This window comes from Acipenser ruthenus, chromosome 2, assembly GCF_902713425.1.
Source record: "Acipenser ruthenus chromosome 2, fAciRut3.2 maternal haplotype, whole genome shotgun sequence".
Classification (NCBI taxonomy): domain Eukaryota; kingdom Metazoa; phylum Chordata; class Actinopteri; order Acipenseriformes; family Acipenseridae; genus Acipenser; species Acipenser ruthenus.
The window spans coordinates 72,285,039-72,301,791 of NC_081190.1; the positions used below are offsets into that span (position 1 = coordinate 72,285,039).

The 16,753-nt window shown below is 37.8% G+C and overlaps 1 protein-coding gene across 3 annotated transcripts in view; it reads left to right on the forward strand.

Moving 5' to 3' along the window:
• LOC117409320 (collagen alpha-1(XXV) chain-like) overlaps positions 1-16,753 on the forward strand; it is a 190,395-nt gene that overhangs the window by 125,257 nt on the left and 48,385 nt on the right. For 2 of the 3 annotated variants that reach the window (XM_059000509.1, XM_059000514.1), the window contains exons 1-5: positions 4,661-5,078; positions 7,015-7,131; positions 7,512-7,547; positions 14,167-14,193; positions 15,873-15,917. In XM_059000509.1, coding sequence (XP_058856492.1) covers positions 4,965-5,078; positions 7,015-7,131; positions 7,512-7,547; positions 14,167-14,193; positions 15,873-15,917 — 339 coding nt within the window. In that variant the 5' untranslated portion in view covers positions 4,661-4,964. Of the gene's footprint in view, positions 1-4,660; positions 5,079-6,093; positions 6,166-7,014; positions 7,132-7,511; positions 7,548-14,166; positions 14,194-15,872; positions 15,918-16,753 lie in introns of those variants that run through there. The other variant, XM_059000518.1, reaches the window with a different exon arrangement.

Below are 16,753 nucleotides of genomic sequence, written 5' to 3' on the forward strand. Positions count from 1 at the left end.
CATTGCACTTGAGGTAACATTTCATAGGTAATGCATGCGTACGACTTTAGGCTACTCTCTCAGTCCTGGTGGTTTTGTTATTTTTTGGCTATTTTTATCCTGCATGTTGTTTTCTATTCCTTTCGATGATGTTATCACCAACGCAGAACTTCAATCACCACGATGAGTACTATTACCACGTCCTCCTCCCCGTCTTTTTTCTGTAGGTCTGCATTCAATACAATTACGAATCCCACAAACGCTGTTTTTATTTTATTTTTTTTATTCGTCACCAATTTAAGAACTGCATCAATACAATTTTTTTAAAAAAAATTATTCTTAAAAGACTATCTGATGACAGTTCTGGACAATTTAATTTTACACTACATTTTGAATGTATTTATTTATTTATTTATTTATTTATTTATTTATTTGTTTGTTTGTTTGTTTGTTTGTTTATTTTTCCTGGACCTACTGCATTTGATCTCATCAGATAAAAAAAAAAAAAAAAAAAAAAAAAACAGCGGTTCTGATACTGTAAGTTGTGAGAAAAAAACAAGCAAAGCAGATACATAAATAAATAGTTTATAACATTATTTACCCGTGTTTATTTATTTTAAAATAAATGTATAGCACTGTATATGCATTTGTAATATATATTAGATCTTAAAAAAGCAAGGGCCGTCGTTCATTCCAAAACCCGGGTCTCTGCACGGACTGATATATAAAGCAGCTTTAAACCTGTGTTTATGGCCACAGTCATCATATAATGCACTTTTGCTGTCTTTGTCGTCAGCATTTTTACCAAAAAAACAAAATGGTTAGCCTTCTTAAATAAGTAGTGTAGTTTGTAGAAGTCCCGAATGTTCTCTTCATCGCATCACAAGGATGACGGACTGAAATCAGACGATTGTGCAGGAAATGTGTAGTTGATTGTTGACTGCAAACATTTAAAATACGCGCCGGTTATCACTATGGAAACCAGTATGTAGGGAACCGGACGTTAATTTTTTTGTTCCTAGTGCCTATTCAATGGAAAGACTAATTTGATTTCCACACGGAAAATATGTCGCTTCATTGGTGTCCAGGCACCAAAATTATATGAGTCGGGCGCCATATACGCATTTTTATAACAAATTGGTAAAGATTGTTAAGTTAATTCTTAAGTCATGGTTCTGCCTATAGAAAAATAATAGCAGAACTATGTTCCGGCGCGATACACCACTGACTGCAGGTCTACAGCGAAGCCACCAGACGCATAGTGCTGGAGGACAACACAGATCTGAGTGGCTTCTACAGCAGACCCGCAGGCACCCTGTCGGCCACAGGACTCACTGGTGCGCGGTGAACCGCGGATTACCTTGCAGACCTGAGCCCTCCCCACCCGGGCGGGGCTCGGTCAATTGTGCGCCACCCCCTGGGAACTCCCGACCACGATCGGCGATTGCATAACCTGGACACGAACCAGCGATCTCCAGGCTATAGGGGGACATCCTGCACTCCACGCAGAGCGCCTTTACTGGATGCGCCACTTGGGAGCCCCAAGAGCATTTTTTAAATTAAATATATGAACCTACCTTTGTTAATGCTTTAAACAAGCAATAACATAAATCAATTACTGAGTAATTGCCCTAGTATTAATGTGTCATTTTGTATTATTTCAAGTACTTGTTAATTAGGGTCCTCATTAGGTTAGGGCTAGGTCAAGGGGAAGGAACAAAACTGAAATTGTACTTTGTAACACTTAAAAGTACTGCTAATTATTGACCACTGAGGGTTTTTTTTTAAAAAATGTTAACTGATTTTTACTTACTTGACAAACAATTTTCAACATGAGCCCCGAAAAGTTTGTAAATAAAATAAAAGGTAGCTTCTGGAGAAAGCAGGGTGGAGGGACTAAGGAGAGAGAATCCTACACACACAGATAAAGTAGCCCTTGTGTTTGTGAGGGCCATGCAGGTCTTCAATACCAGAGATTAATTGGCTGGGGGCACAGTGAGTGTCAGAAGCACTCCAGCCCTCGAGCACATTCGATACAGTGTGAAGTAGCAACAGCTGGTAGTAACCCAAGGAAGTGGCAGTGAGCAGCAGGCGGCAATTCCTTTCCCAGTTACCATGTCCGAAGGGTCGCTGGCCTGTTTTGCCCTGTGGTGTTTAGGTCTATTATTGGGTCAGGGTGCAAAGTGTATTTTAAGAAATATAGTAAAATAAAGAGAAACAGCCACAGTACTGCCTCTCTCCTAATTAATTAAACCAGGATTATTTGACACAACTGCCTTGTAGAGGTGTGTGGTCTGGCTAAGGAAGACATTGAGTATTTCGTTTTTATTTACAGACATCAGAGACATAGTACCGGTACTGCTGACATTTTGCTTCTGTTAATACAAGGACTAACAAATACATTCCTAATGGTAACCATCCCACTTCAAAGAAACAATCATTTTGTATTGAACTTTCTCCACTTGTTATGGGGTGTGCTATTACTTTAATTACTATAGTGATATAGCTCCACCTATATACAGTACATGACAAATGTATGCGGCTAGTTCAAGGAATAGTAGGGCTCAGTTACAGGATTAGCTACCTTTTAGATGTATCAAAGGAAGTTATCCAAAAAATTGAAATGGTCTATGTCTGTCATCGGTAGACTAAAGAATATATTCTATGTGCCGGTATAAGTCTTTGACACAATGTCAGTAAATGAGAACCCAATTTCCCTTTGGATTACAATTTGACTCTGTGGACTACATTAAAAGATTTCTCTCCAAAGTACTGACGAGGTTTCAACCATTACACAGTACTTTAGCAGACTGAGTTTTGTAATATAAAGACTTTTCTATCCACAAGTAGTGAATGTTTTATTTTGCAAAACGGCAAGTTGATATCTGAACCTGGAGACCACGGTTTGAACCGCAGTCAGTACATCCAATATTGTGTTAAGTGCAGCTGCAGCTGATCCAGGCCATGCAACCTTAGCTCTTCTGTGAGAGCCTAGGTTACCTAACCCTGGTAAAGGGGCAGCAGTCCTTCCTTCCTTTCTTCTATTTTAATTAACTGCCCCAGGTAGAACAAAACCTGTGAGGTCTATAAAGCTCGATTTAAGTCAATCATTGATTTTAAATAAAACATGTGTTTATTGTTGTTCTCTGTGAATATAAGTACTGTATTCCTATATTATTCTTCTTCTGGGGAAAGGTCTTGGTATGGCTCTTCTGCAACAAGCAAAGTTTTCCAATCCCTTTGACTTTCCTGATTTATTTGTTTGATGAAGACACTGTAGTTGAAAATCATTCTGTCTCCATGATCTGACATTTGGATTATACTGTATTCTAATGATACACAGATGCAAATATTAGAAGCACAATCAACCAGTGACCTTTGGAAACTACCTAAACAGTCCAAGAAGATTTTTTCTTTCATCCATTTACTGTTATGCTTTATAGAATTGCAGCACCATAAATTATATAGATTTGCCAATAATTCCTGCATTTAAGGTTAATATGGCAAAGTGCTGGGGTAAGGACTAGGTAAAGAAAACTAATCTGAAGGTACTGTATGAAATTGGTAGTGTGAATAGCTTTTAAAGGTTTTAAGGTTATATTTAAATTAATTCCCAGTTTGATCAATCATTTTAAGATCAGAGTTTCTTTGACCAGTCATCAGAATTCTTTCATACATCCCCTTTCCATGGTCAATTGCTGAAAACAAATCTCTACTAACACCAAAAAGAAGAGTTTTCATTGCACACCCATTTTAGTTGAGTGAGACCAAAATATACCGGTAATCACCCAAGGTGCAACTGAAACAGGCGATATGCTGGGCCTTTTTTTTTAAAAAATTTAGTCGTCGCCAATCTTTTTACCCCGGTTTTTTTCTCCCAAATTTAGCATGCCCAATTATTATCTGTATCCTCGGCTCACCGCTCGCCATTTTTCACTAGGAGGATGATTCCTGACCATGGTTTGTTACTAGACAGCTGAAAATGCCACAAATCCACAATAAATTGGTTGTGAGGATGACAGTCATATTACCAAAAACACTGAGCCTAATCTTAAAACATGTATAATCTTTCATTTACTCAAAAGGTCCTTGCTAATGTTAAAATTAAAAGGTGTTTTTATCCTTTCAAAAAATATTAAATTGCAGAGAGGATTTTTGCTTTCACAACTTTCTCTATTTAACGTTTCCTCATGTAAAGTCAAATGATGTGGCAGTTAGTGCCAGAGTTGGTTTTGTGACAGGAAGCTCTGGGTTGAGATCACTGAAATTCATCTCACATCAGACAGCTGTCAGGACAGTTTTCACAGTCACTACTACCTGCACCTAATTCCAGCTTCAGTCTCACATACTGTATGATAATACAAGGCACAAATTCCTATGAACAGATACCTACACTGCAGCATATATTCATTTTGATGCCTCAGAAATACATGACCTGTCTTTGAATGAGATGCAGGCTAATCTGTTCTGAAATGATGAAAACAACTTGCCCAGTGAAAACCCTTTTAAAATGTTGTTGTCCTAAAGCAAACATTTCCAGATTTTGATTCAAGAAATAAAATGACTGTGTTGTCATCCATAATAAATCACACTTAGAATTTAATGGTCAGCAGTGTCTGATTTGCTATTGACTATGTAAGTAATCCTAAATATCTCTAAGACAAATAGATGCATTTATCAAGCTCTAAAACAATGAGAAGTATTTATTTACATTTGTGTTCTAGTGGATTCTTAGGACTTCAGACATGTATTGATGAGTCTGAATGTTTCGTTTTTCTTCAATAGTAAACAAAAAAAGGAAAAAAGAACAATCTGCCCAATGCCAGGAAATAATACTGCACCAACATCAATATTCAGTTTAACAATGTATGATATTGTCACTGGCCCAAGTTGTACATCATTAAATTGTAGATGTCTACAATATGTTTGGCAATTCCAATGCAGTTTAGAGCTATGTTGTACTCCCAGAGTACACTTGTCTTGCCATGTATTGTGTTTGCCTTGTTGTTATGCTGTGTTGTGTTGTGTTGTGTTCTCAGGGTCTGCCAGGCTTCTCTACTTTGGCGGCTTTGCACAGTAATCAGATCCTGACTGTCAAGGTTTGTGGGTAATGTGAAGATGCTTGGTCAGACCTCAACCAGCATAGTCTGAAACACTGGCAGCCTCAGCTATGATTTGATTGCCCTGCTAAACTTGACTTGTCCATTCAATATCAGTAGCTGGCAACACATTTAGGATTCTGGGGTCTATTCAACAGAGTAGTGGATCTACATCCCATCATAATTTAAATCAACAAAAGATGGAGTTTGTCGAAACCAACACCCCTGGACACCCAGTATAAAAAATATATATGAAAACGAGCAGAACAGTACCTTCTTTACCTTCTCTATACAGCTTAACCCATGCTTATAAACCTAATAAGAATGAATGCTTGGGTAAATATTCTGTGTTTAAAATAGATATATTAGCAACTGTGTTGCATATAATATGTTTTAGGGTTTTTCAAAACTATTTATATGGACCCAATGTCCTAGAATGCATTCTTCTTCAGGGGCAGTGTTTTTTTGTGAAAATAATGAAAAATTAGCAAATACAAATTGAAATGTATTTTATTGCAGAAAGAGAGAACTGTACAATGATATTAGCTGGGGCATATCAAAGTCATAAACACCTGTAAACAGACTGGCTGATTTGGTTCCAAAACATGCATTCTTTTCTAAATATTTAATCCAAACTATGCTGGTCCCTGGGTCTGATAAAGCAATACAATGTGCTCTTAAAAACAGTGCTTTTGTTCCAGGGGAATCTGGGCTTTCTGTAACCATAGGAATCTTTATAATCACCATGTAATGTGCTGCACAGTGCCACCTACTGGTGATTTCTGCAATTATTTTAACCATTATTATTTTTAATATTATTTTTAAAAAAGAAAATGAAAAATATATACATAAACCAAGAAAGCACAGAGTCCACAAGGCAACCAAAGCACTGTGCATTTTACTGTATTAGTTCTAATCTGTTTTACCTTTATTTCTTCCTTGCGGGCCCTCTGGTATCTCTTCTCCACCTCTCTCACCTCTGAACTCCAACCTCTGACCTCACCTGCCTGATCAGATGGTCTTCCCTAAAATCAATCATGGGTTTCTTTCTGCTGATCAGCAGCTCATAAAGCGCCGGCTCATTAAGGTAGTGCTAAACCTTATGGGATTTTTCTTGTGCCTCTTGCTGAACTACACTTTGGGTTATTCTCTTCCTTGTTTATCTTATTTCTCCTCACTAAAGCTGTTGTGAAAGCATTCCATCTTTAAATTATGAAGTAATTGTATTAACTTATTTTTTATTGTTATTTCAATACCTCTAACAAAGGCCTAAATTTGACCCTAGCAGTTAAATGTTAAGGGATTTCTATAATGCCAACTATTATAATTTAGGCTAAGTTACTTTTCTAGTTAGTCAAATTAAGTATCTGGTAAAGTGGCTGCTGTGTTAGAGATATTCAAGTGTAAATTGAATTTGTGCATCTGGTTATCATTCATAAGCTGACAAAATACATCTTTAACAGTAACTATTCTCATTTTGGAGCCAGCATCTTTAAACAGTTGTGTTTAACACCTCAGAGACTAATAAAAAGCCTTCTGATGCAGATTTCTTACATGTAGCAGCCCTTCACAATATAAGTTTATGTTATGTAGGGTCAACACTGTATATTTGTCTTTTTTAAAGCATAATTAAAAATGAAGGATTTAAAAAACGACTGGCAATAATTAACAGCAATAAAAATTTGTGCAGATTCCATTATTTAATTTGCCTATGAAAAAAAAGCAGCCAGAGCAGTTTTCTATTGATTTGGTTTACTGTCAGGTGACAAGAACACATAATTACAATCTCTTTATCATCTGAGAATGGCAATAAGGCCACGCAGTGAATTGCAGCTTTTTCCCATTATCCTTCAGTGCTATAGAGGGGATTAGGGGAAAACTATAGGCGGAAAACCTGTCCCTGTTTACAGCACCTATTTTTTCCTTTGTTGTGCAGGGAGATCAAGGTCAGGCTGGCCCTCCTGGCCCTCCAGGGCCCCCAGGACCACCCGGCCCCCGTGGCCCTCCAGGAGACACAGGGAAGGATGGACCCAGGGGTGTGCCAGGCCTGCCGGTAAGCACTGACATAGAGATGAGCATCCACCTAGACAGGGGCATCCGTAATGAAATAAACAGGTTATAATGAGCTTTCATTCGTTTTCCAGATTGGAATGCCCTCGAGGTGGTTGCATTGAATCAGCATTGCAACCAACTGTTGCCGTTTCTGCAATAAGGCTCCATTTTAATACAGTTACTGTTTTTCAAGTAGGATAAACACGGAAATGTGGTGGCAGTGTCACTCCCCACCACGTCTTGAATCCAACACACTTCCTGACCAACGCATAGTATATTATGGAGCTGCTCCATCCATTTAGCTGGTAGGGATACAGTACATTACCCTAATGGATGTGGTGAAAGAGCTGCTGATTTTTATTTATTTTTTTACCATTCTAGGGAGAACCAGGAAACTCAGGGGAAGTGGGACCAATGGTAAGTTGTTAACAATTTTACAGAACTCTTCACTGTGTTTTAGAAAAGGCAAGAAGAGCTGTTGAGTTTTTGCTGAGAATTTCTCAGTGGAAATACATGTCCTCTCCTACTGGCCTTGTGCCTTCATTTATCTAAATACTGGATATCATCTGCAGCTAGCTAGCCAGATGCTTATCCCCTGTCACTTATTTCTACAAAACAGTACATCTAATTGTGATTAAACATCTTTTAGGATATTCTTTAGCTCCAAGTTATTAAGAGTATCAGAATCTGGGGATATGCTATATGGATGAATAGAAAAACGTATTTGACTTGTGTTTAAACATTTGTTTTCTCCAGACTAATACCCAACCTTAATTTAACTCCACAATTAATTGCTTTTACCATTCAGTGATTTCCAATTGTAAGCAATTACAGGGGGTGTCTTAATCGTCATAAGGATCTACAGTATTTTTACTTGTACACAAAGTGGATGTACAGTATTTGTTAAACATTTAGATTTTTTTTTTCCCCTCTCTTATTATTGTACTGTGCCAATATTGTGCGTTTTATAAAATGTACATCTAGGCTGTCTCATGAGAAGTTAGAATAAGATGATCTTTTGTACCATGAAAAAGATTATGGTTAAAGATGATCAATGAAGAATTATTAAGATTTTTTATAAATACCAACAAACTTGGACTAATGCAACATTCAGAGTACTAAAGTGGAGAATACAAAACGTTCAAGGATCACAAATGCTACATACTGCATGCGTAAGTAACAAAGACTCGCTTACAAACCACACTAACATATTATGCAAATGAGCAGCTCTGCTAGCTTTGGTAATAAGATATTAAGGTATCTCTCCCAGGACTCTTTTTACATAACGCCTTCCACAATATATATATACACATACAGTCAACCTCGGTTAACTTGACTGGTGGATAACTCCACACCTTTGCTTAATTGGACAGTCAGTCTTGGTCCCGGATTTCCTCCATATAAAATATTTGCATCCTGCCTCTTTTCGACACCACACTTTACTCGTAACTCGACACTTATTACCGGTACTGAAGGGATAAACACTATTAAAAAGACTAGTGGGTAACTCCACACTGTCGTTTCACGTGACTGACCTCTGACCTCATTCATTCCCAACTACCAAGTGCATCTGGTTACAGTGCCAGTTCATAATGAGTGAGAAGCGAAACATTAGTTCTCGTTCAATTGGCTTTAAAGCTCAGGTTATTCGGGATAACAAGCTTGTCAGCAGAACTTTCAAAGCATGCAAAACAATCAGTGCTTGATTTCTGTGTGAAACTGTAAGTTGTTTAATATTGTTTTTGTTCGCTGAGTTAATTCTGTGTGATGTGCATTTGTTAACTTTTGCTATTTAAGATGTCAAATTAGACAGCACAAGCCAGTACATAATACTGTAAACATGTGAGTTCTGTTACTTATATGCATGTTAATGACATGGCTCATGTGCACCCGTGGTTAACTCGACACCTTGGATAAGTCAACACTAAAAGGCATCCCTGTGGGGAGTTAACCGAGGTTGACTATATATATATATATATATATATATATATATATATATATATATATGTGTGTGTGTGTGTGTGTGTGTGTGTGTGTGTGTGTGTGTGTGTATATATACAGTGCCTTGCGAAAGTATTCGGCCCCCTTGAACTTTGCGACCTTTTGCCACATTTCAGGCTTCAAACATAAAGATATGAAACTGTAATTGTTTGTGAAGAATCAACAACAAGTGGGACACAATCATGAAGTGGAACGAAATTTATTGGATATTTCAAACTTTTTTAACAAATAAAAAACTGAAAAATTGGGCGTGCAAAATTATTCAGCCCCTTTACTTTCAGTGCAGCAAACTCTCTCCAGAAGTTCAGTGAGGATCTCTGAATGATCCAATGTTGACCTAAATGACTAATGATGATAAATAGAATCCACCTGTGTGTAATCAAGTCTCCGTATAAATGCACCTGCACTGTGATAGTCTCAGAGGTCCGTTTAAAGCGCAGAGAGCATCATGAAGAACAAGGAACACACCAGGCAGGTCCGAGATACTGTTGTGGAGAAGTTTAAAGCCGGATTTGGATACAAAAAGATTTCCCAAGCTTTAAACATCCCAAGGAGCACTGTGCAAGCGATAATATTGAAATGGAAGGAGTATCAGACCACTGCAAATCTACCAAGACCTGGCCGTCCCTCTAAACTTTCAGCTCATACAAGGAGAAGACTGATCAGAGATGCAGCCAAGAGGCCCATGATCACTCTGGATGAACTGCAGAGATCTACAGCTGAGGTGGGAGACTCTGTCCATAGGACAACAATCAGTCGTATACTGCACAAATCTGGCCTTTATGGAAGAGTGGCAAGAAGAAAGCCATTTCTTAAAGATATCCATAAAAAGTGTCGTTTACAGTTTGCCACAAGCCACCTGGGAGACACACCAAACATGTGGAAGAAGGTGCTCTGGTCAGATGAAACCAAAATCGAACTTTTTGGCAACAATGCAAAACGTTATGTTTGGCGTAAAAGCAACACAGCTCATCACCCTGAACACACCATCCCCACTGTCAAACATGGTGGTGGCAGCATCATGGTTTGGGCCTGCTTTTCTTCAGCAGGGACAGGGAAGATGGTTAAAATTGATGGGAAGATGGATGGAGCCAAATACAGGACCATTCTGGAAGAAAACCTGATGGAGTCTGCAAAAGACCTGAGACTGGGACGGAGATTTGTCTTCCAACAAGACAATGATCCAAAACATAAAGCAAAATCTACAATGGAATGGTTCACAAATAAACATATCCAGGTGTTAGAATGGCCAAGTCAAAGTCCAGACCTGAATCCAATCGAGAATCTGTGGAAAGAACTGAAAACTGCTGTTCACAAATGCTCTCCATCCAACCTCACTGAGCTCGAGCTGTTTTGCAAGGAGGAATGGGCAAAAATTTCTCTCGATGAGCAAAACTGATAGAGACATACCCCAAGCGACTTACAGCTGTAATCGCAGCAAAAGGTGGCGCTACAAAGTATTAACTTAAGGGGGCTGAATAATTTTGCACGCCCAATTTTTCAGTTTTTTATTTGTTAAAAAAGTTTGAAATATCCAATAAATTTCGTTCCACTTCATGATTGTGTCCCACTTGGTGTTGATTCTTCACAAAAAATTACAGTTTCATATCTTTATGTTTGAAGACTGAAATGTGGCAAAAGGTCGCAAAGTTCAAGGGGGCCGAATACTTTCGCAAGGCACTGTATATATATATGTATGTGTGTGTGTGTGTGTGTGTGTGTGTGTGTGTATATATATATATATATTTGAGAATTTGGCTCTTTTGAGCAAACTTATATATAAGATGTTTAATACAATATAAGCACTCAATTTGCTACTCTCTTAATCTCAGACGTTTGACTTCTGTTTCATCTTACAGTACTACTCATTTCTCCAGCTGCCTGCAAAGATAACATTCTGCAGTGATTATGAAAAGAGAACCAGTGAGAAGGTTCAGTGTATAGACATTCATCAAGATATCTTTAAAGTAGCGACTGTGTTCATTATATTGCTGAATGGAGACAGAGACATATTGTGGGTTTGCATTTATCGACCATTTCCCAGAAACTGCCACTAAGCGCTGCTGATCCGCCGACTTTTTGTTATAAACGCTATTGTTAAAAAAAAAAAATTCAAGTTATCCAGGCATGTGTTAATATTTAAGGTAATGTTCTCATTTTAAAAGAAGGAAAAGTTGTTGGAGAACCCTGACAGATATTACCAGCGCCCTGAGCGTGAGCTGGGACAAATTAAGGATCTTCTGGGTTCCAGCTTGGTTACTGCTTTCTGTGATGATGCATGAACACTGGCCACTGTGGTGCAGCTGATGGACTGGCAACATATAGCGCTTCTATTTTATAGAAGGAATGGGATTTCGGTTTCATTCCTGTTTCTACACTAGTTTGCCAGACGTGGCGGATCTGGCTGCATAACAGCATTATTGCCCAGCCTAAACAGACAATATTGAATTAAGCGCAGTCTTCTTCTGCTAGTACTGCTGCAAAGGCAGAGTGAAGTATATACTGTTCTCTGTGTCATTAGTACAGTATGTACAAAAAGCATTGATCACACATATGGCTGTTACTGCATTTTGAAATCCGCCTAACCCAAATCATTTGTATTGCTGTCACAAACAGGGATTTTAAAAGGAGAGTTAGGGGACAGAGGGCAATAAAAGACAGATTATATACAAAAAAAATCATTTAAACTATTCTGTTATATCCATTAAATCTGGCTCAATTATATTTTTTGCGGAGAAAAGTGCTTGGTAAAGCTGAAGTTAACACAAGTTTTTTAAAATATTATCAATGATGGATGTGTGAATTTCTTCCATGACACTTTTTCCCTGCTAAAAATCTGTCATTTCATACACATTGTTTTCTTAACAACCTCCATCCTTTTATACCATTCCCAATTCTGTTAAGCTTGGAAGCTGTTTTCTTGACACTTACATTTTGTACATTACTCAGTTGTACCTGTTTTACTCTCTCTCTCTCTCTTTCTCTCTCTCTCTCTCTCTCCCTCTCTCTATATATATATATATAGTTTTTTGTTTAAATCTTACAAGCAGCGTTATTTTAAGAGACATCTATGTATGCAGTTTTTAATGCTATTTCTTCACTCACTGAAACCATAATTAAGGCCCTGTGAAAATCACGGAAATTTTCTATAAAAAATAAATTACGTGTACAGGTTATTATTATATTTTTAAACAGCAAATATACAGATAAATGCACCGACATCAAAATTAACATCAAAGTTACTCAAGTACTTTACAGTAGCTTGTGAAACGGTGTTGTAATTAACAGCCTGTAGCAGGTAAAGTGTATCTGCAAGGACAGCTTTCGGTTCCAGTACGTCAGGTGCATGTTCACCATTCAGGCTTTGCAAAACAAATAAAATGTGTAACCCATACTGATCTTGTGCATCAGTCGACTTATCAGTGTGACCAATTTCATAATCTCCTGCTTGTGATACGCAACTTTAGGTAAATATTCACGTCTCAGCTGGGCTAATGAAGGAATCACTCCACCATTTGCTACACTATGTCTGAAGAATTTCGGGTAACTTTTTGTTGTCCAATTTTTCAAAAGGGATATTTGCGCAAACAAACGCCTCTATGTCAGGTCAGAATTTTTTTGGAATATGGAAGTCACCGTTTTTTGTTTCTTTGCAAGTAAAGCAGTCGCAGTACTGCTCTGGATTTCTGCCTTTCTCTTTTTGGTGAATCTAAATGCCTGTCAACAGAACGAGTTTCGGTAGTGATCTACAGTAACATTGCAGGACATACAGAACCAGAGCTTACCTCCATCGCTGTGTAAAACTCCTGCTGGATACTGCTTCATGTGATCTGCTGCAGACACATTTTTAGCCTTTTAGAGACATCCATTTTCTTGTTTGCATTGTGTAGTATTTTAATTTCCCGCTTAAATTGCATATAGTCACATGACATAATCACAGCATAGCACTATACGCATGGCAAATATTACACTCAGGAACATAGCAGAGCTGTACAGTTTCGTTAATGTGATTTTTTATTTTTTGTATGAAATACTAATAATTATGAAATTATTTTTATTTCTTAAGAATACTGTAAAAATCGCGATTTTCACAGGGCCTTAACTATAATGTATCCCATGCAGATGTCCCTGAACTACTCTACAATGAATACAATGAATCAGTCAATTTCCCTTCACAAGTCATGCAGGAAATGCTACTAAAATAGTGTCTGATCTTCTGCACTACAGTCCAGTCCACTAACTGCTGAGCTACAGCTACTGTCACCCTATTGCGAAGCTGCTGCCCAAACTGAACTAAAGTGATTCAGTTTGCCAGTGGAAAATATGCATTGTTGGTTATTACATGGTGAGAGTTCTGTTTGTTTTTTCCTTGTCATTTTGGCGCCATGCAGAATTTCCAGTACTGGACTGAAATGCATTCAGTATCTCAGCGGGCCTATATGGCCTCATGATTCTTACCTCATTCCCAATTATTGTCAGAAATAAACATTGCTCCAAACAGAAATTGGAGAAAGGCGACTGCATTTATAAAGTGCTGGCACACCTCTGCCCTTTTGTTTCCTTCAGCATAGTTACAGTATACAGTATATCCTAATACAAACATATTTAATTGCTATATAGTTGTTCCTGGTTTGTGCAGTTATACATTTGTGTTCATGGGGACATGCATAAGGCAGCAATTTATGTCTTTCTCCTGTGTTCACATTGTATGCAGTGGAAAAAGAAAAAAGGTGCTTGCACCAAAACACTTATTTTATCCTCTGACTGAAGCAATTAAGCCAAACAGTCTAATACTTAAGCCTTAAGGGATGTAATTGTATGATGGATATTTCAAACCACGTAAAAAATAATACTTGCTGTATATCCCATTTGCAAAAGATGTATTGTTCTTTTATGCTATTTGTTTAATCCAAAAATGTGTTCTACAGGGTTTGAACATGGTGTGAGAACACATACAAACAGGGATAGTTTTAATTGGACACTTGTGCCTAAATTGGTCCCAGAATTGTGCTAATTACATTATTTTTAATTCCAGGGACCCGAGGGGCCTCCAGGACAAAAGGTACAGTCAAACAATAATAGTAAAAAATGATGCTGCGTGTTCTGAATTCTCTACTTGGACAAGTGAAGATACTCAGCTACCCTTAATCACTTTAGTCTGAAATTTACACGGTTTGAAAATCTGTATAATTCAATGCGTCTAATTTCCCATCATAGGAAATACTAGCAGTCTGTTTTCATTCTCTCTGTCTAGAAGCTTGCAGGTCAATACAAAGGCATCACAGTTTTCTTATCCATAGATTGGCAAATGCATGAAAAACTGTACATAACAAATATGACTCGGGGCCAGGATGGAATTTCATATTCACTGGATGTATCTGAAGTCATATCCACCAGTCCCATATGAATAGGGGATGCTGATGAATGATGTTTGGCTGGCAGTAATCAGGTAGCCAGCAGTGTCTTCCTGTTTCCATGTTGGCCTCAGTACCAACTTCCTTTCATGCCTGTCAACGCTACTTACAGACTTCTAAACCATCTGACATATATCAGTGAGGCCTACAGTAAGATGTATAGCATGTTTTGGAAAGTGTGTGCAGTCGGCTCTCGGTCTTTCAACGTTACATTAGGGAGTCTATTCTAAAAAAAGTTATTTTACTGCATGCTTATCTCTTAAAGGAGTCATGAATACCAGTTGACATGGTTCAAGTATATTAATAACAAAGGCTTTAAAAACATAAACGATCAACAGCAAAATGGTAAGAGAAAGTTGCTAATGAAACATACAAAAATGTTTTTAAAACCCGTATTACCTCTTCAATTTCTATTTGCATGTGTGTAACTTTAAGCAACATCAAAAGTTACACCTTTATGGGTATGACACAGTGGCCCATATTCATAAAACTTACCATCTCCTTTATCGTGCCAGTAATAGTGTTTAACATGACACCCCCTACTGCCTTGTAAGTGCTACATACCTTAAAACTAATTGAAAACCCGGGGTTGTACAGTAGATCAAAGTAACATTGCAGTTAAAATGGAAGGCTCTTTTTTAATGCCTACCACAATACATTGCAGTGCGAAAAAAGGAGGACGCGTGTGTCTTCCGCCATTCCCCGAGTCGCCGGGGGCTGCAGCAGGTGAACTGGGATTAATATAATACAATTGACGATTCTAAAATTGGGGAGAAAAACTGGGGTAAAACCATTGAAGACGACTACATTTTCTAGAAAAAAATAAGGTGAAGATCACTGGGACTCTGCTGAGAAACGCCTCAATCAAAGCCTGTGTCAGCCTTAAATATACAGTCAACATTAGGCTACATCTAAAATAGAACTATTCTATTTGTAATTAGCAATCGATGATCTGAAGGAATCTCAAGGTCGGTCTGCTTTGTAGCTGTGCTGCAGGCAGTGGTGTTGGTGTCTAAGTTGGATGGACACTGTGGGAGGTGCCATCTTTATGATGAGACATTTTACCCATAGTTATATCTTGTTTTTTGGCATTTTAGACCATGTGGCCTTATATTTAGTCACACATTTCACCAGTGCCTGAAAAGGGACAGGCCATCACTGGGAGGCTGTTTATCAGTAAATCCATCCAGTCTAAATGTGATATGTACTAAATAATCTGATGCAGCAAAAACAAACATTTCAGAAGATCTATTTATGCAGGGTCATGATTCAGTATGAAATTGTGGATAATAATGTCTCTATTTCATTCTACTCCTGTGTTATAAAGGGCTCTCCTGGATCTCCTGGGAATGCAGGTGTGGACGGCAACAAGGTACAGGAAGAATATTACTGTAGAGGTCCATAGTAATGGTTGTAGTTGTGCAGAGACTGCTTGAGCGTTTTAAAAATCAGACACTGTGTTCTCTTTCTCTCTATCTATATATAACAGTATATATAAATAATAATAATGATGATAATAGTGTTTTATACTATTTTCTCCCCCCCCCCCCATGTGAGGAGCCTCAGTGTTCACTCTCTCTCTCTCTCTCTCTCTCTCTCTCTCTCTCTCTCTCTCTCTCTCTCTCTCTCTCTCTTTCAAGTTCTGTTTTCAGTTTTTGTTCTTGGAAACAGTTATTTCTCAAGCATTTAACGACACCTGGTAGACATGGCTCCAGTACAATGATCCATCTGCCTGATTAGCCTCTAGTTTGCCTTTTTCCAACAGGAAACTATTTGTAATAAAGGAAATATGTAATTTCCGTACCTCAATTCAAATACTGTACTTATTGTATTTGGTCAGCAAATCAGAAATGTTTCTGAATCATGGTTACATATCACCACGGAACCCGTCAAAGTTCAATATTATTAGTACTTAATTAAATATTTTCAGAAACCTTTGTTTTGTCGTCTAAGTTAACTAATATTACTAAACGTCATTATGAATTTTACAGGGTGTCAGTGATTTTCTCAATACATATAGTTGTTTATTATTTAATTTGTTTAATACACTAATAAACTTTATCAAAGTAATGTCAAAGATAAAGAAAAAAAAGTTGATTCAATTCTCAGTTAAATTGAAAATTTACACCACTGTCCTTTCTGCTAAGATGGATGAAGCTTAAATTTCACCCAGCTACATGCCTAACATCATGGTCTTTTAAATCTATT